General features: G+C 43.9%; 1 protein-coding gene across 1 annotated transcript in view; it reads left to right on the top strand.

The window, feature by feature from the left end:
• Positions 1–239: 239 nt before the first annotated feature.
• The window catches only part of tesk2 (testis associated actin remodelling kinase 2), a 28542-nt gene continuing 7773 nt past the window's right edge, over positions 240–21008 (top strand). Inside the window, exons 1-5 of the mRNA XM_053650975.1 lie at positions 240–2188; positions 2617–2703; positions 8370–8651; positions 12432–12553; positions 16060–16108. Coding sequence (XP_053506950.1) covers positions 8427–8651; positions 12432–12553; positions 16060–16108 — 396 coding nt within the window. The 5' untranslated portion in view covers positions 240–2188; positions 2617–2703; positions 8370–8426. The remainder of the gene's footprint in view (positions 2189–2616; positions 2704–8369; positions 8652–12431; positions 12554–16059; positions 16109–21008) is intronic.

The raw sequence follows: 21008 nt of genomic DNA, 5'->3' as shown, positions 1-21008 counted from the left end.
TGTAACACAATTTGAGAATTTGGACATGTGTGTATGTACATCCTCTTTTCCATTCATTTATCCTTAGTAACCACATTTATTTATTTATTTATTTATTTATTTGGGGGTTAGTGGTTAGCACGTTCGCCTCACACCCCCAGGGTTTGGGTGTTCCATTTACACCGCGGCCCTGTGTGTATGTGCGGAGTTTGCATGTTCTCCCCGTGCTGCAGGGGGTTTCCTCCGGGTACTCCGGTTTCCTCCCCCAGTCCAAAGACATGCACGGTAGGCTGATTGGCATGTCCAAAGTGTCCGTAGTGTATGAACGGGTGTGTGAGTGTGTATGTGATTGTGCCCTGCGATGGATTGGCACCCTGTCCAGGGTGTACCCCGCCTTGTGCCCGATGCTCCCTGGAATAGGCTCCAGGTTCCCCCGCGACCCTGTAGGATAAGCGGTATAGAAGATGGATGGATGGTATTTGTTTGTTTGCCATTTGTTTTCTGTACAAATAATTTCTTATTTATAATAATGTATACTTATTTCATATAAAATGGATTGTTTTATGTACTTTTCCGTAAGCTGTTGAGCGTTTGGTCTCAAATTTTTTATTTATTTATTTATTCATTCTTTCTTTTGTTTACTTATTTTGTATTATTTGATTTATTCTGTAGTCCTATCTATCTATTCTATGTTATTATTATTATTATTAGTAGTAGTAGTAGTATTGTTGTTGTTTTTCTTGTTGTTGTCTGTAAGGAAGAGCTAAACTATTCTCTCATTTCAGGTAAAAAAAAAATAGTACTGACTATCAACAAAACATTTTTTGTCATATTCTAATAATTTCTAGTTTATTTACTTAGACTAGGATAAATAGTTTATTAAGGCTGGTATCCTCTTTTACATAGAGAGAGAGAGAGAGAGAGAGAGAGAGAGAAAGAGAGAAAGCATGAGAGAAAGAGAGTGAGAAAGAGAGAAAGAAAAAGAGAAAGAGTGATTGAGAGAGTTAGAAAGAGAGAGAAAGAGAGTGAGAAAGAAAGAGTGTCTGTGAGACAGAGAGGGAGAGAGAGACAGAGAGAGAGAGGGAGAGACAGAGAGAGAGAACTTTTTTCCTCCACATTTCTGGAGTTCAGTTAAATGTTGCTTTTCACCAATAGATGGCGCTAACAACAAACGTTCACTGTAACAGGATGGACATGTTGCCATGGACACCATGGAGTTTGTCAAACTGGACTGACTGCAACATATTTAGAACCCGTTCACTTTTTATTTTTATAGTTTCGACATTATATCTAAATTATAATAATCAACACACGATTTAAGAGCACTTTCTGATCCGTGAAGTAATATCTGGCCATCATTACCGCTTGCAGTTAACGTTTCGCATCTGGCTGAATCTAAAATGTCCCCCTAGTGCACTACATAGGGCGTAGACGCCATCATTTAAAAAGCACGGTCTGTAGTGCAGCTTTATAGGGAGCACAGAGCTATTTGAGATTTGGCCTTCATGTATTACACTTTAGTTAGTCAAGTCCCATTTAAACGGCGTAGGGTTAAATATCAAAAATCTAAAAGGTGTGCTTCATACCTGCCACCTAGTCGAACACTTTTACAGTTGGTTGTGTGACTATAAGTCATTCCCTTCAAATGCTACTGAAGTTAGAGACGTGTATAACAATGTCGTATGTAACTTTAGCGACGGTCCCTTAATTTCCGCGAATATCGAACTTTATTCCAGTCTATTTGCAGCTGTTCTTATTTACCCACGACATACGTCGGAAACCGTCTATGAATTACTACGCCGATTAAATGTCTCCTGAAGTAACGTTTTGAAACCTAAAGCAAATTAAACGTATTTAATATGTTAGTTATGCGAGCTGTTTGCTAACGTTCGGGCAAAACAAAAAAAACGTAGAATTTTCATTGGTCAACTAGAAAGGCAGGAAGCGTTTGATTGGTACACGTCTTATCGCGTATTGGATGAAGAAGGTGTCAATCAAAACTCTTTCTTACCTCTGATTGGCTGCGTCAACTGTTAATCTCGCCCGAACGCAAACCCGAGTTTGTATCGAGGCGGTTAAACACCAAACGCAGGTTTACTTCCTGTTTTCGTGCACTACTTAGGGTATGGAATAAAGGCTACGACGGCGTACATAGTGGACTCTTGTAGAAATGTGAGCGCGGTTTCGGATACAGCGCACGGAGTTCATAGTGAGTGGTTGAAGTCTGGAATATACTTCGCAGTGTTTTGACGCAGATTAAAGTCGACAAACGGTTTTGACGGAGGATTTTCACACGAGTTCAACGTTTGTTTGTTTGTTTTTTTGTGGAAAATATGAACTTATATTAAAAAGGAGGACGTGACAAGAAACGGAAGGAAAGGGCTGGGAAAAGACACGTCGCGCATTGTTTACTTTCTTGCTTTTACGTTTAAGGGGTTGCTCTCGTGCCCCCCGTTATTATTATTATTATTATTATTATTATTATTATTATTTAGATAGTAGCGTTATTGGTCTATAAACGTCTCTTGTGAATGAAAGAGATTCCCTGAGTCTTTAATTTTGAGCTCAGATGTACAGGATGAGTGCTTGAAAACTTTCTGGTCTATGAGTAATTTCGCTGTTTATGGATTTTTGGAGGAAACGAGATTATAATGTCGTCCCCTGAAGTGCAATGGGATTAAACGAGGCGTTTGGCTCGAGCACAACTTCAACACAGACAACCAGGTAAGAGGAAGGCTACAAATGCTCTAAATCAAAGAGATAATAGGTGTAATTTAAAGCATAGCACCTTTGCACGAGCGTGCTTGTAGAATCTGTACCATGGAGCTGCTGAACACACTTCTGGACCTCAAGGAAATTATTTTCTCTCCTTCTATTCTTGTTGCATGTCTCTGGTTGTCCGGAGCTTTATTTATTTATTTGTTTGTTTGTTTGTTTGTTTGTTATTTTGCAAGCTTGTGCACTTGTCATATGCACTTTGCATGCTCTGCAGACTGTGCACGTGCATGCACCTGCATCTTCTGCATCTTCTGCTTAGTGTCATTTTAATGAACTCCTCAAACCTCATGTGTGGCTGTAATAAAAGTAAAGCAGATATGTTTAGATATGTTTAATATAGTGTACCCAGTGGTGAGGGTCATGCCGGGCATTTTATACTGTTGCAGACAAAATTTGGAATGGTTTGAGCGGAGAACTGGTTCAGTCCTGGGTTGGGGGTTTACGGTGTTGAGTTGGTCCTGGGTTGGGGGTTTACGGTGTTGAGTTGGTCCTGGGTTGGGGGTTTACGGTGTTGAGTTGGTCCTGGGTTGGGGGTTTACGGTGTTGAGTTGGTCCTGGGTTGGGGGGTTACGGTGTTGAGTTGGTCCTGGGTTGGGGGTTTACGGTGTTGAGTTGGTCCTTCGGGTGCTGATTTGACTTTCAGAGTGTCAGTTTGGCCCTGCGCTGGTTTGATCGATGGCCCATTTGAGGGTTTAATTGGCTTTCAGAGGGTTGAGTTGGGCTTTGCATCAGCTTGCAGCGTGTTGAGTTTTGGTGTTGAGTTGGCCCTTTAATGGTCGAATTAGCTTTTTATGGGTTGAGTTGGTCTTTTGTGGTTTCCAGTGTTGAGTTGCTCTTTGGTCGTTGGCAGTTTAAGAGCTTAATTGGCTTTCAGAGGGTTTGGTTGGCCTTTGCATCAGCTTGTAGAGTGTTGAGTTAAGGTATTAAGTTCACACCAGGGAAGTTAAGTTGGCCCTTTTAAGAGTTGGTTTGGTTCTTGGTGGGTTTAGTTGGCTTTCTGAGGGTTGAGCTGGCCCTCGAATCAGAGAGTTCAGTTACCCTTTTACTGTGAGCGGATAGCACTTTGCAGTGTTGAGTTTATCATTTGTTGGCCCTGGGAGGTTTAAGTTGGCCTTTTGAGGGTTGAGTTTTCATTTTGTGAGGGTTGAGTTAGCCATTTGGGGGTTGACTTGGCCCTGGGAGGGTTGAATTGCCCTTTTTAAGTTAACCCTTTGAGGGGTGAGTTGGTACCAGGAGGGCTGAGTTGACTTTTTGTGGGTTGAGTTGACCATTTGTGAGGGTTTAGTTGGTGTTGAGAGGGCTGACTTGGCCTTTTGTGGGCTGAGTTGGTCTTTTAAGGGTTAGCGCCTTTTTGAGTTGTGGCGTATTGTGTTTAAATGTCTCTCTGAACATTGAGCTGGCCCTTCACAGCGGTCGAGTCTTTATCATGTTCGATGATCATGTTAGGTTATAGTGTTATACTGTTAGGTTGTCCCGGATGAGTGTTGAGTTGGCCCTTGGCATGTGGAGCGTCCTTTTAGAGTATTGATTATCCCTCTATTAGTGTTGAGTCAGCGCTTATGGTGTTAAGTGAAGAGATGTTACAGCTCTGGATCCGAGTGAGGGGTCGGCCCTTTACGTTGTTACGCTAGCCTTTAGAGCGTTAGGATGGCTTTTACAGTGACGAATTGGCCCATGATGTGTTGAGTTTGCTCATTACAGTGTTAAATTTAGCTTTCATATCTTTGGACCAGCTCCCTAGCGTCTGCCGGCCCTTTGAGGGATCGGGCTGGTTCACTGCAGTGTTTTGTTGAGTTGGGTTATATAAGTCTGGACACAAATGAACACAAAGAGTTCATTTATCGCTGTAGGTGTCGATTTAACACCTCGAGTGATATTCCAGCCATGATGCTTTTCAGTCCCCCACCCTCACGATGTGTGAACTCGCTCTGGTCGTCATGTTCTTTCATGGATTCCCGCTAGCGCTTGCGCTGTAGCCGTGATGGTGTTCTTGTGAGCTTTAGCCTGCAGTGGGCGATTCGTCATCGGGTCCCTGCGTGCAAAACACACACTTCTTTATCTTAGAAACGCTGACTCTTTGACATTTTTTTTTTTTTAATAAGTGGAAGCAGTCGGAATGAAAATATCCGGTATGTTTCGCAACGTGTTTGTACGAGCAGCTGATTCGGTCTCGAAGGTGACCCGAAGCTGGTCTGAAATCTCGGTTCAGATCTGGGGAATGCCAGGTATGCCATTGTTCAGCTCAGGCCAGAAAAATACCTGCAGCCCTCAGAAAGTGTCTGAGAACAACACGGAGCGCCGGTGAACGTTTTTTTTTTCCTTTGTTGATGTTCAGAGGACATCTTCTGTGGTTTGATTGGCTGCCATTTGATGAAACCTGAATTTGAAGAAGTGGGTGAACAAACATATCCGGTTTCTTAATGCTCAAAGTGTGTTGCCATTATTATTATTATTATTATTATTATTATTATAAAGTCCAGTACTGTTTGTTTTCACGCCGCACGAACCAAAAACGCAAAGAAAGCACTGTGTGTGTGTGAGTGTAGGGCTGAACATCAACAACAGGATATGTGAACAAACCTTTACCAAGCAGGTGTATAAAACCCCCCCCAGGCATGAAGAACACAGAGCCGGGATAAATAAATTATTCAGTAATTATATAAATAGCTAGTTTTAAAATTCGACTTATCGCGTGCGGCGTCTGTTGTTTATCTTTCTTCGTTTCGTCCGTCCGAATTTAAAGAACAGCGCATTTCTGCAGCGCTACGGCGTCGTCCTTCGATCCGGTTTAACGGCTCGCGTCTGAAAATACCCGGCGTCATCGATCGGCTCTCTGAGCCGGGTCACGTTCAGGTAAAAGCGACTGTCGCTGCCGTGTTCTCGCCGTCGTAACAGCGTTCGTAACAGTGCTGTTTTACAGCAGAAGCAGGCCTCGACTCGGGCCCTGAGGAACGCCGGAGGTTTTCAGTTTTCAATTCTTAGCTCAGAATGATTTAGATCCAAGTCAGTTTAGCGGATCTCGCACATCCAATCACGTATAACGTACGTCTCTTCGACCCGTGGAAACGCAGGCCAGTTCTCAAAAATCCTCACCGGAGAACTGAACCCGTGCTCACTCTGGCACTAAAGCTGGTGAAAAATAGGATTGAGATGCCTGATTAAATATAGACTTTAGAATGTTGTTCCAGCTGCACCGTCGTCGCTCATCTCCGTTCCTCCGTCAGAATCCACGGCAGATGCACTTCAGCGATCGGTTTAACCAGCGTCTGAGAGGAACAGCTGGAGGAATGTTGGCCACCTTAACGTTTCTGGCCCTAAATTGGGGTGCGGTGCACGACTGCCTGAGAGAGAAGCTAGTGTTTAGGTTCTGGCAAAGCTACACATTATGTACTTTTTTTTTTCTTCTTTCTCTTTTCCGTTGAGAAATAAAACGTTACGGAGCCGCGGTTTATCCGTCCGCCGAGTTGTTTGAGATGAATGAGGGGAAATGAGAATGCAGGTTCATTCCGTGCGTGAGGAAATCAGAGGAACGTTTCTCTCGGTGCATTTCGAGCTCATACTCACCGAGACAAAGGAATTTAAGGGTTCAGCAGAGACCGTGCACTCGGACTAACCTCGTTTTGGTTTTATTTTTTTAATATGCAGACTTGAGACTTTAGAACAGGGCTGCAAAATGACAACGTAATATCAGTATCATGATAAACTATGGCCTGGTTTTCCAAGATATCACGGGTAACGTGATTTAAAAAAATACACGGATTGGAAGCAACCGATTTGACGTTCATATTCTGTAAATTTACTATTTATATTTTCAGAATTTATTAAAATCATACAATTTATGATGCGTTTTCCTTTTTAGTAATTTAGTTTATTTGAATTGCGAAATGCAACGTTGTTTCGCTAGCAGTTGGTTACCAAATTTTTAGCAGTCCCTCCAGGACTCTGCGATTTTGCGCTCGCAGAAACGAACGCAAAATCGAGGAAACGGCGCGGTATTCGGAGGAGTTTGCGATTTTTCGAAATCGGCGCGGATTTCCCGCAGATTCGGGTCACGCGAAGCCTCTCCGATTCGCATGCGTCAGACACGAGTACAGCTAAAAAGGTCTCGTTACCAACGAACGTCACTGCGAAAGAGTTTCGCGCGATCGCGATTTCGCCGATTCAAGCACAAAAAACTCCGCAAGTCACATCGCAACATTTTGAAAATAAACCTGCAGCGAAATCAAGCGTTTTGGCCACAACAATTAAAAAAAAAAAAACGCCTCGAAATACTGTACGGACTGTTTGGGGTTTTTTTTTTTTATATCGTAATACGTATTTTTTTCCCCTCGTAAAAATGTCACCATGTATTTCCCGCCCCTACCGGAGAATTAGCTAAAAATTGTATACAATAGGGATGCGTCGATACCATACTCTTCAAACTGGCAACCGGTACCTCGTTACCGAAATGAGTAACCTACTCGGCGCTAATCATTCAGGGACCTCACAGAAGCGCGTTCGCTAGCTACACTAGCTAGCTTGGATCGAGTACGGTTGTGTCCGTAACCCTCGTCGTCAAACGATAGAGAGCGACTGATCTTCACGAACGAGAGGCCGGATCAGAGCTGCTATTTTCACTCACTCCGCATTGTTCGTAGACATTTATTTATTCTCGCCGAGCTAGCTTTGAAGTTTTACGTTTAAGGTGTTTTATCAGGTTTGTTGTATCTCTGGAAAAGGCCGTAGTTCATCTTCTTGATCTATTCGCAGCACACAGTACGTCACGGCTCAACGTCACGGTCGTCTTCCTGCGTAAACGAGCGCGATATCAGACCACCGCTATCCGTGTATCCGTAGCATCGAACTGAAAAACTGCAGACGTTTCTCAGGGATGAAGTCAAGGTCCACTGCGGTTACGTATTCCACCTATCACGTTACACGCCTTCACGTATCTGTCGAGACACGTGATGTAAAAGTTGTACTTTCTTTTTGTTAATCAGTAGTGCAGAAATGGCAAGAAGGACTTTGAAGTGTCGGGTCCAGCCACCTCATGGCATTAGCGGCGCGTGACGGATAAATTATTGCCACAGTGCTAGAAGAGTCACAAGGATGGGTTAAAATAAATATTTATCTGACCGCAAAGCTGTGTGCAGAAGTTCCTGTTTTGAAAGAGCACCACGTCCAAGCAAACATGTCGAACTCAAGATGGCTGTAATCAATCCGTAAACACAGAGCGAGCAAAGTGTACATTTCCAGGTCGAAAAAATGAGCTCTTTGTGCCTCGGTTTGTTTTAGACGTCGGCCCGTAATCGGCCCGTAATCCAGTTGTGGAAATGTTTCCAAATGTATAAATATCGTTACATAATTCAGATTATATCACACAAAGGATTAGCTAAATTATGCAACAAAAAAAAACAATGACTCGTATTTTTAGTAGATAATCTGTTGGTTGGGTGTTTTTTTAGGGCGGGGGTGGGGGGGGGGTTCTTCTCTGCATGATTTACTGTGTAATAATTCCGCAAGCTTTGATGGCTTTCACGTCACCGTTATAAAGAATAATGCAATTTGATGAACATGCAATTACTTCGATAACGTTTAGATAACGTAGATTTCTGTCTCTTCTGATTCCAAAGAAAATGTGAAAGCCTGATTAAAGAATCGTCCACCACATCAGTCGTGCAGCAGTAGCAATGGAGAGGAGCAAGCGCAACTCCATCGCCGGGTTCCCCATGCGGCCTGATCGGCTGGAGGACCTGGACGGAGGAGCGTTCGAGGCAGAGACAGGCCCCGCCCAACCAGACAGGGTGTGTCCGTCTTCCTACCGTGCCCTCATCAGTGCCTTCTCCTGCCTGACGCGCCTCGATGACTTCATTTGCGAACGGATCGGCTCCGGCTTCTTCTCGGAGGTCTATAAGGTAAGGAGTTTGTTTTATTCATGCTACTTCAAAAGTCGTGTCGTATAAATAAACGCCTCCGGTCCAGTTTTATAACTGCAGTGGACCTTGAACTGATCCCTGAGGTACACCTGCTGTAAGATTATGTGCTGCTGTTCTAGTTACCTGCTAACTTCGACTGTATACACGCTGTATTTATACCACGGAAAACCACTTGAATTGGCGAAATCGCAGTCGCACGAGATTGCTCCGTAGCGACGTTTGTCGCTAAACGAGACCTTTTAGCTGTACTCTCGTTCGACGGACGTGAATGACGTCACGTGATGCGGCAATTTTGAAAAATCGCAAGCTCTTTTTCGAATATTGTGGAGTTTGGTTGATTTTTGCGTTCATCTCGGTGAAGGAGTTAAGAACCCTCGGTCTGAGATCGTCACGTTCTTTATGAAACATTCCTACGGATGTTCTCAGAGAAATCTACTCTTGCTATCAGTCTTGGTTTTGATATCGAGTTTGCACGAACGGTTCTGATGCAGTGCCCCGAAAGCCCCCCGCGTAGTTTGGAAGACGAGTTCCGGTCACGCAGAGCTGCTCGTCTGCTCACGTCAAGCCCACTATGGAGATCAATCCCTCCGTCACTCCAAATGAACCAGGGACTGTTGGGATGGTGGAGCTTCTTGGAAGTAGACACCACTGTTTATGCTTCAGTGGGCGAGACATGATGTAGGACTGACAGTGCAGGGTATTAGAGTCGAAGGCCGTTTACCACAATCAGAACTTAGGACAGAGATGGGTCCTCCAACGTGTCGAACGTTGCAGAGACACTTTCAGCATCTCCATTGCATGTGAAGAACTGGTTTTGGTCCACAGTCTCAGTTACTTTATCTTCATCCATAACAATGGCATATATTCTCCTCATGATTTCCCCATTGTTGACCAGGTGGCCTTCTACGTAGTAGTAGTATGCCGCTCATGAGCGAGTCATTTCCTAGAAACAAGTAGTTTAACCTTTTAAAACAAACAGAAAACAATGGGACACGGACTGCATTCTTTGTCGTTCCATGGTGCAATGCTTGAAATTCGATCAGACGGCCATGTTAGAATGGTTTCACAGTAGATTGGGACAGATAACCATGTGGTGGACCGGTTTAATTACAGATCCCAACAGATAGCAGGATCCTTCAGATAAGCTGCGAAACCAGTACCCATGGTTGTATGCTTTCAGAACACATTTGAATGCATATCCATGGTTGAGAGGTTTCCTAGGAAAAGCAAGTAGTATGTTTTCACAGGAGATTTCAACAGATGGCCACCGTAGGCAGGTTTTGAACAGATATCCATGGTAAAAACATCCGAAAACCCCCACGGCGGGAAGGTTTTGTTAGCTGTTTGATGCACCAGTATTAGGAAACTGAACTCACTATTGGTTGACCGAACGATATTTTCGCGCAGAGAACATCAAACCCTAGAGGTGTACGTTGGGACCAGAAAGTCACAGGATGTTTAGGATTAGGATTCTAATAACGTGTCGTAAAAACCAAACAAACCAAGGTTTTTTTTGGCAGATTTCTATAGATACCAATGGTAGAAAAGTTACGTTGAGGTTCACACCAAATAAAATCCCTCTAGGAAAAGGGAAGAGGACGCGACAGGCCAAACCTGTGCAGGGTGGGCGGGGCTTGGGTCACATCTTACTAGAAGACACAGCATGGAGGAGCTGATTTTTGCTTTTCAGTCAACACAATGAGTCTCATTACTCCCAAACTCCCCCAAAAAACTAGCTAAGGTTCGCTGTCTTCAGAAACATGTCACACCAGGACTCCAATATCCTGATTTTTGCTTGACCCCAGCAAAGAAATGACCAAGGTGACCATCCGTGTATATATAGATATGTGTAATGGATTGTTTTTTGTAGGATGTGTGAATGGATTAGTTATTCCTCTTGGTAGAACGGTTGTGTAGCAGGTTGTCTGGACCGGTGCTTACGGTAGAGGGATCGTCTGGGCTTGTGTTTCAACCAGACTGCTCGCTCTGTAGGTGGGCTGGAGATTATACATGGCCATCTGACTCCTCGTGTCTTCTCATCAGAACCAGCATCAGATCCAGACATTTTCATGAACGTTCGCCAAATCCGGAGGTTGTTCGATTTTCCAAACCGGCGTTGGATCTACACGGGGTTCATGCATTGTTGGGTTCAGCAAGCAGAAACTGAATAGAAGAGACTTGGAAACAATCAAAGGGGATGTGGGACGGATCGGAGTTACTGTTACCTCCTAGAAGCCGCTTGTTTTCTTACACCACCACCTCCTAAAGTGTTCTATTCCTCTTACGCTGCGGCAAATCCCGATTACGTCCATTTTGTAGTTCCGAACAAGTTTATATACGTTCCATAAACGTTAAATAAACACGTCCTTGCAGAAAACTTTCTTCGATAAAACATTATTCTTTTCATTTATTTAATCTGTTTACGTGGAAGGTCCGCCCTATGTGAATAAACAACCGCAAATTAATCAAGACCTTCTGGCCAATCAGATTGGAGAATTCAGCTGAAAGGCTCGAACAGCAACGGTTTTAGGACGTCCTAAGATTTGTTATGTCTGATATTTACGTAGTTGCTACATCCAAGAATTTATGGTCCAGAACAATGCTAGGTGAGGGTTTTTTTTTTTTAATTAGCTTATACTGTGATGGTCGTAGTGTGTGCGTGTGTGTATGTGTGTGTGTCTTTTGTGGAACTCCTGCCTCAAGTTCCTCTCAGTCTGTGGTGGCGGTGATGGTCCACAATTTAAAGGAAATGTGTGCAATCCGACACTCACCAACGTGTGTGTGTGTGTGTGTGCTTTTGTGAAACCGCACTTTGCTTCCCCTGAATTAGCATCGGTGTAACAGCATCGCGTTACGTTAATTAATCAGCCGACCGAGTTAGCGTCGCTAATCCGCTGTATCACGCCGCACTCTTTTATTCGGCTTCATAGGGTTTATCTCGACTACTCAGCTCTGCCCAGCACCGAAGTCATTTCTGACTTTTCACACACTTGTCACCAAAGCTTCCTGTGGTTTATCGCTCTTGACATATTTTAGTTCAGACGTGGAGAGGAAGTGCAGAAACGGGTCTGCTGACGAGAGAGCGGGTTATCCGATGATTCAAGAGATGTTGCACGTACAGCGTATGATTTCATCGCTCACTGTCACTCGTGTCCAGCTTTAAACGCGTCGGAGTTCTAGGACGTTCTCGACCGGCTGGCGCACTAAAAGCATACAAGTGTCGTTTAAAGCGCTCCCGAAATCAGAACTTTTCGTACCTGTTCGTTTGGTGTTACCGACACCGTTCGCTCAGGAAAACCGGGAAAAATATGAGTCGTCCTGTACTAGGCTTGCGTTCGTCAAATGAAATGCTCCGAAGGACGTATATGTCCCCGCCCCCTGTGGGGGCAGTTTTTCCAAGCAGTTTTAATCCAGTTTCTTCCACCACAGTGCTGTTGAGTTCTCAATTCTGATTGGTTAGAAGTCGCAGGTAACAAGAAAGCGGCGTTCGTTCAGTAATAAAAAATTGGAATGGAAAGATCCTGTATTGTAAGAGGAATAAAACACTTCAGGGTGTGCTGTTCCAGGAAAATGATCACCGTCAGGCCGTGACAGTCACTTCACTTCATCATGCCGTCCTGTCGCGGATTATTTTCCCACAACAGCACAATATGGAGTGTTTTATTCCTTACTTACTGTGATGTTCCAGTTCAGCAAAAGTAAATATTGTGTATATATCACGGTGTGTGTGTGTGTGTGTGTGTGTGTGTGTGTGTGTAGGTGCGTCACAAAGCCTCAGACCAGGTCATGGCTCTGAAGATGAACAAGCTGAGCAGTAATCGAGCCAACATGCTGAGAGAAGTGCAACTTATGAACAGACTCTCGCATCCCAACATCCTCAGGTCAGACACACACACACACACGTTATCATTTTATCAGGATGTATGAGTTATATTAAAAAGCAGCATTTCCTCTCTCTGTCTCACTCACACACACACACACACACACACACACACACGTACATCGCTAATAGACGCCGTGGCTCGTTGTCTGTTCTGCTGATCGATGGATCTGAGTTAAAAAGAATGTACATGAAATTGGTAAAATATTATATAATGTCGATGAAGGCCAGTTTGTGATGTCATAAAATGGCCCTACAGCTTTGGACCAATGACATCCGATATGCAAATTACTAGAGGATGATAGTGGTACCTAGTAACGTTCAACCCGCTGAGCTAATGTTCGAGTTGACCCACAGCCATGGTTGCTAAGGTAACACTATATGACGTTAGTGCTAGTGAGATCTGGATCAGTCGATAACAGCGTGGTTGGTCAGTGTTCATACTCGCGACGAGACATTAGTACGGATGATTCGTCAGCTCGATTCTTCAGTACTCGACCGAAACGCACTTTCACACTCGGGACATATTTCAAGGCTGGCAGTCGGTGATTATTGGACGTGACAAAGCTTCAGGGAAGAGATGTAGCGTAAAGCTGCAGTTCTCATTCCTCGACTGTTAACTTGATTTGTAGTGTCTGTGTTTCGGTGTCTGAGGGCCCGGCTGTGGAAAACTGTAGTCTCGTAAAAAAAAAAAAAAAAAAAAAAAAACCCGATGTGCGCTTTTGTCTATAAATGGAACTGCAGTTCAGAAGGCTCGTTTCGGGCTCGCTCTATTTCCGTGCTCGGTGTTTGTACAGCAGAATGTGTGCCCGAGCTACAGGCCGAGAGAGGGGGAGCGAGAGAGGGAGCGAGGGAGGGAGGGAGGGAGGGAGGGAGGGAGGGAGGGAGGGACGGGAGGCCTGTGTGTGTGTTTTTCACAATCACGTCATTGTTGTGTCCTGCTGGACGGGGGCGGAAGGCCCCGAGCGCTGACTAAGGGGGTCTTTGTTATTTGGAAAAAGACCCAACGAGCTGCAGCAATAAATGTCAGACCCGAAGTTTATTACGCCATAACTCCCCAGAGTCACTCCTAAATCGGTGTGGTGTGGAACTGCCCCGGGTGGGTGGGGGGTAGAATGGGGACCCAGGGAGTAGGAGGAGGCTCTGACGGATACACACACTCAGTGTTGCCAACTCAACTTCTCTGTCACTAGATTTAGCAACTTTTTAGAGTCCTTTAGTGAAAAGAGCCCAGCGATAAATCTAGTGACTTTACTGCCCTGCACTCGATACGGGTCTCTAGACTACTTTACAGCTGCTGGTTATATGAGCAGGTTCCCTCGACTCATCACTAGTGTATAAACCCACCGATCAATCACTGATCCCCATTTTTTCCCCCAACAACTGAGTCTCTGATCACAAGTCTACCTGCCGACAGATTGTTGATCATTGTTTCCCAGTGACTAACCACTGATCGCCATGGTTTCCTAATGACCAATAATGACCAATCACTGATCACCATTGTTCTCAACGACCAATCACTGATCACCATTGTTCTCAGCGACCAATCACTGATCACCAGTGTTCTCAACAACCAGTCCCTGATCACCAATGTTCTCAACGACCAATCACTGATCACCATTGTTCTCAACGACCAATCACTGATCACCATTGTTCTCAACGACCAATCACTGATCACCATGGTTTCCTAATGACCAATCACTTATCACCATTGTTCTCAACGACCAATCACTGATCACCATTGTTCTCAACGACCAATCACTGATCACCAATGTTCTCAACGACCAATCACTGATCACCATTGTTCTCAACGACCAATCACTAATCACCAGTGTTTGTGTTGTGCTTCATTTGAAAACTGTAGTCTGGGTGATATTTGCAGTAATAAAAGCGAGTTATTCCGTCCATAACCCTTTTCCCTTTTTGCGTCTGTTTCAAGACTAATCACTACTACTGTTTCATTTTGTCTGCGTTTGTAGAAATTATGTTGAAAAAAGTGACAAAACAGTAGATGAAGCCATGACCAAATAAAGATTCTAATCTCTAATTTTCTGTTCAGATCAAAATTAGTCCGCGTGAGGTCTTGCGGCGATTTCTAGCGACTTCTTGAGAAAGCATTAGCTGCTTTTCCCCCGACCAGCGCTGAAAAACCCTCCACACGCTCCCGTGCATCCGGAACGTGACTCTGAGACCATGTGGGAGTTAAGAGGCCGCGCTAACGCACAGCACGATAAACCCGTCTCGGACACGGAGCGATTCATAAATAGCGTCTTCCAGCTGCAGTGCGACGTGTAAGACCAAGAGAGAATGGAAGATTAGGTAGAGTGATGCGTTAGCAGGCTGTGAGTGTTATCCATTCAGCCCTGTTTGTCCTTGCTGTCTGTCGGCGTTCGTCTAGACGTCTCGCTTAGGCATATGCTTTTTTTCCCCCCCCCCCATCTTTTCATCACTAAATGTTCTCGGGAGAACAAGTTCTCTCGTCGCCTACATATCTAACGACGATGCCAACGCCAAGGTCACGTTGTATCGCACGTCCATCGTACTTATTTACATTTAAATATAGTACAAAATATTTTGCAGCGTTTAATCACTACAACTAGCTAACTAGTGTAACCTAGCCGTCATTGTATTACGTAACCGAAACCTAAATAGCTATAATTCACCCTAATAGCAAAATAAGCTACTCAGTGTCGTATTGTGACAGTAAAAATAATCAAAGACGGCGTGGTGCAAAGTTACCGTCAACATCCCGACGTAGATTATTTATCCACTACAGCATGTCCCGAAGTCTCCTTTATTGAAGAACGACATGTCGGGACTTTTCATCCATTTCTAGTAACGGAATATAATTGAACGTAGTGGAACGTCCACGGATCAGGTTACTTCCGGATTTGACTTGCGTTCTAAGCGGATATAAACAGCCGTTCCTAAACGTGACGTCCTCACGGCCCGAATCTGCGGTCGTTTTTGAAAAATCGCGAGCTCCTCCGAGCTGCCTCCAAAAACATTTCTAGCGTCTACATGCTAAGTAAAACCTACGACTTTATTTTCCCCCGCAAACACCTTGTGGTTACTGTAAAACCCTGTGTATACACACACTCCAGTTTCTACCTTAGACATCTGACTTGTGAAAGCATTATTATTATTATTATTATTATTTTCCCCTCGGGGTCTGCTCTAGTATTCCGCCACGCCGAAAACGTCAGGGCCGTTTCCCGGAGCGTCTCGCTCACCTCCTCGTCCGCCGCCGCGCGCTAATCCTCAGTGACAAATTACAGGATGTACTCCAGCTGGAGCAGATCGTTCCAAACTTGTTGAAAGGGCACCAGCTAGACTCTGGAGACGCTTTAACTCTCACTCTAGCTTCGTGTGATGAAGTAAACGATACACAGCGACGGTTAAGAGGAACAGGAAGTCCTGCTTCTTTAATATGTAAAGTGAACACCGCTGAATGGGATGAAGTGATGATGCACGGTCATCTTCTTTATTTGTGCTCTGTTTTCGCAGGTTCATGGGAGTTTGCGTGCAGGAAGGTCAGCTCCATGCCCTCCTAGAGGTAAGAGGAGTGTCCGGGCAGGCACAAACACGATTTCCACCAAACTTTATACCTTTTTTAAAAAAAAAACGTTCTGATCCATGCGTTTACAAATCTGGATCTAAATTAAAAGTAGAGGGGGAAAAACATTTGAAACGCGAGTGAAGCACATATATACAGTATCTTATCCTAAAATACAATACAATACTCCCTCTCTCTCTCTCTCTCTCTCGCTCTCTCTCTCTCTCTTCCCCTTCATCTGTTTTATCATTTTCTTGATTATCTGTGATCCGGACAGACGAGGTCACTTTGAACATACAGCACTGTCTGTTATACAAGTTATTATTATTATTATTATTATTATTTTTAAATAACGTTAAGTAAATAATTAGAACGTCCTTGATGTCCTCACACCATTAGTATGGCATCGCGTGTATGTGCTCATTCTGTGTTTAAAAGAAGCTCAACCCTGTTACTCATTGAAGAGCAAAATGGAGCCAAGGACAAACAAGATGGTTGAATAGATTTTAAAAAAATAAAAGCTTGTTTTCTTCCATTCAGTGTTTTGAAAAATAATCCAAATCAAGTTTCAGTGTAGTAATGCGGTAAATAAATCCATGTTGGGATGCAGTGAGAACGTCAGAGTCGCCCTGCCGTGTGTGTGTGAGTGTGTGATCAGGCCATGATTGGCAGCTACATACGAAAGCAGCTGTAGGAGCAGGGTTAATTAAAAGTTAGCCGTGTGTGTGTGTGTGTGTGTGTGAGAGAGAGAGAAGCGGGCGAGTAGGAGTACGGGGGAGCGACAACTCTTAAACTCTAAAGGAATGCGACTTTCAAAACACACAAGCGTTTCTTGCAAAAAGCAGGGCCCCCCCCCCCTTTTTTTTTCTTTTTTTTTTTTTTAAAGAAATGTAGTTGTTTAAACTCCAGACCACAGTATTGGTGACAGGATGACCTCATCACACACACACACACACACGAGATCATCAGTTTCTGCGTAGCGTGTGTAGTATTCTAATAAGTGCGGCTCTGTGGAGTCTCTATATGCTAAGCGTATTTAAAAAAAAAACAAAAATGTAATCAAATTTTAGATTACAAAAAATTTTTTGAGCCTAAAGACGTTCCTCAGGGATGGAGTCTAGGTCCGCTGCTGTTTAAAAATCGACTCGTTAAAGGGAACCTGATGGTATTAGGGACGCTCTGCGTCGCTCGTGCACACACACACACACACACACACACACACACGGGAAACGGACGCCGTCTCTCGATTTCACTCGCTAGTGTGAACATAGGGTCGCGATTCGAAACGTGGTGCGTTCAGCCCAATGCAGGAAGGAAACCCTGCACGCTGCTGCTTTGTCACAGTGCCTGGTTCGTATAGTTTACTATGATTCATGCAAACGGTGGTTTTGCACAAAATTTCAGTTCCAGATCAGGAGTTTTTTATTTCCACGTGACAACACGACGTTACGGGTTATTGTTATACTTCTGCACGAGGACGCTGTGGAAAAACGGAAAAGGGAAAAAAAAACAATTCAGTCTTTATTCAGCAGAGCCTCGGGGAGAACAAAACAGTTATTCCTCCAGGCCTGACTCCGTGTGTGTGTGTGTGTGATTAGTATTGATCGGGTGGGTTAAAGGGCACGTTGGACTGATCACATGAATGATTGACAGATTTCCACGTATGCCGGTTGAGTAACGCTGCGTGTTCTCGGTCGGCGTTCCTGCACGAACCGGATCTTCAGGTAAACACGATGAGTAGCAGATGAGCTCCGGTGCCATGTGCTTCTTTAACACACGCCCACGACCGCAGCCTCCGGTGTGTTCTGTACAAACACAAGTCTGTCATCGGAATAATCAGCGCTGAATAATACACGGCGCACGTCTGCCACCTGCCACGTCCCCGACCTAATACCGAAATAATCATCGTCGTCATTATTCTTTTATTTACTTGAAACGCTCTGTCGAGCCTTTGAACAGCGGCCGTCTTCATTGTTCGCTCCGGTCTTTATCACCCGCTTAATGGAAAACGCGTATCGCACGTGTGTAAATATTGCAATATTTATGACGCGTCCAGTGATTCTGGTGCACCGGAAAAAAAAGCAGAACGGCTTCTTTTCCCCGCTCACTCGTTTTCCAGCGACGTTAAACGATGAGAGAGCCAACGTAGAGAAGCCGGTGCAAACGCCGGACTCGGAGTCCCAGAACGCAATGCTCCGGGAGACGACGACGACGACATCGGGTATTAGCGTGGAAGTTGGCGCTTTCGTAAGCCGATCTGTTTAGAAGCAAGAGAGCTGGACAGGCCGGAGGAGTAACGGATTAAAGCACCGCCGCATCGCCGTCTTCAGTTAGAGACGAAGTGAGCACTGCACCAGTGACAGCACGGCATTGTGGGCAATGTAAGAAAGTGGAAATTAGCCACGTGTAGACCAGGAGGTCGTGATGTCAGAGAGTAGATTAAGCTGAAACTGGAAGAGTAGGAAAAAGGAGAGGAAGGGGAGATGTCTCGGGAGGAATCTGGAGGTTAATCTGGGGACGGTCTGTGTAATGGGACATGATCATGAAGCGCACGGCGCTAGAAAGTCCATTAACATTATTGATCCCCCCCCAACACACACACACACACACACACACACACCATTCTGTTATGTTTGGATGAACTGGTTTATTAATTACAGCCACCTTCCAGGTCATCTGTGTTTGGGTCAAATGAAGTAAACAGGGCAAAAATAGCCAAGCCCAGAGAAGGAGACTGTATATTTAGCCTCAGATGGACGAGCTGTCCGTCTGCCGTGAGAGAGACAGAAAAGAGCGAGAGACACGCACGACATACACCAGAACCTCCGCTTAAATTTAGCCGTGCCATCATCTCGCTCTCAAAACTCCTCTGATTGATACGCCTCGACCGCGACCCGCCTTGCCCGGCTTCCAGAAGACCAGCAAAGTGCGCGCGAGAGTGCGCGCGAGAGTGCGCGAAGGTGCCTCGACAGCCGCCGTGTCCGGTTCCTGAGTGGACATCGGAGATGTTATTTGCATTCGAGCTCTCGGTGAAAGCAGGAAGCTGATACCTTTAAACAAAACAGGGACACTCGAAATGACAGGACGGGTGTAAAATATCCTGCCGATCCTGAACAGCACATCCCGAAGTGCTCATACTGCAGCGTAAACTCGTATTTATTAAGAGCTGAAACATATCTTTATCTGTTCATGGTCACATCGAACGAGGCGTTACTATAGAAACCGTACACCATAATATAAACCTGCGCTACTGGGAGAAAATCGCCGCCGTTATAGGAAAATAATCAAGACCTTCCGACCAATCAGAGTCCGGAATTTAAAAGCGCTGTGGTGTGAAGACAGTACCGAGCTCCTCTATCTTTATACGCGGGGCGAGGAAAATGTTGTGTAAGAGCGTTTCTCTTCCCTGCTAATACAAAAGAGGAATCTTCCTCCTCGTGTGTTTGTGTGTATGTGTGTGTGTTTTTTTTAAATAGACGATGATGTCATCGTTGCCCTCATCCTCACCCTGCCTGTCAGCACTAGTGTAAACGACGCCTCCCATGTTTCCGTGCGTGAACTTTAGCCCCGCTTAGTAAGTCCATTAGCACAGATTAAACAGCGAAAGATAAAGGAGATGAACAGATAGAGGTCTCGGTGAACAGTTCTGCGGACGGTCAGTGACGGCAAACCGAGGAGGAGGAGGAGGAGGAGGAGGAGGAGGAGGAGGAGGATGAGGAAGCATCAGTGATTCAAATACTGGTCTTTCCTCACCTTCACGCCACGGTGTCGTCATGCAGTTTGATTTTCTCCGAGCTTTTGTGCTGAGTTCAGGCTGAAAGGAAAGTAGGACAAAGAGGGAGGGGCACTGAGACTTTTCGTCTCGTGGTTAGGACACGCCACAAGAGGCATGGCCAAACCGGATTAATTGAGCAGCCGTGCTGAGATTGAGATTGAGTGTTCGACGTTTAAAACACTTCCCATTTAAAACCACTAAAAGGTGTGATTTCCTGTTGGGAAATCTGTCTATGCTAATTTGTTTTTTTGTTTAGTTTTTTATTTATATATATATATATATATATATATATATATATATATATAAAACCAGTCCCAGTGATGGCCAGATGGATTTTCTAAATTTTTAGAAATTATTTTCTTCTTTTCTAATTTTTTTTTTAAAGTTAGGTACTAGGACAGAATGAACAATTTGTGGACATACAAAATAAAAAATGTAAAACATTGCCTACCAGAAGTCTGGACCAAAAACATTCTCGATTGATGTCTTTATACGTTATGCTCTTTCCTAATAACCTCCTGTTTGAGTTGAAATAACAAAATATAAAATTCTCCAAATTTCTTCCCCTTGCTGGTTCCGTGCCTCTAAACGTAGTGAAGTTTACGACTGTAATAAACTTTTCTATATTCATATAGCACATTTAATAAAAAAATTTTTTAAAAAAAATTATATTCAAATGATCAAATCTGCAGATAATAGAAACGCAATAAAGAAAATTGGGAATAGAATAAAATAATAACAATATGAACTATAAAAGTATGTAATAAGAACAAATAGTGTGGAAAAATAGAATTTTTTTTCTTTTTTTTAAGATAAGATAATATCAAAGTAATGTGAAAGAAACAAAGGGTAGTGAAAAACGTCACTAATAATATAATATAAATGTATATATTAATGAGAGATGTGGGGGATGCAACAACAATAGTTTAATATATTAAAATATATAATATTTTAAAATGATGATATAATGTATAATAAAAACTTTTATTAAAAATAGAATAAAAGTACAAAAATTTAAATGTCCATGTAGTCAGTATAATGTGTACTTTAAAAAAAAAAAAAAAAAAAAAAAAAAAAAAAGGAAAGAATATACACTACCGGTTAAAAGTTTAGACACACTCGTTC

The sequence above is a fragment of the Ictalurus furcatus genome, chromosome 20 (assembly GCF_023375685.1).
Source record: "Ictalurus furcatus strain D&B chromosome 20, Billie_1.0, whole genome shotgun sequence".
Taxonomy (NCBI): domain Eukaryota; kingdom Metazoa; phylum Chordata; class Actinopteri; order Siluriformes; family Ictaluridae; genus Ictalurus; species Ictalurus furcatus.
This window is presented reverse-complemented; position numbering and strand designations above follow the sequence as displayed.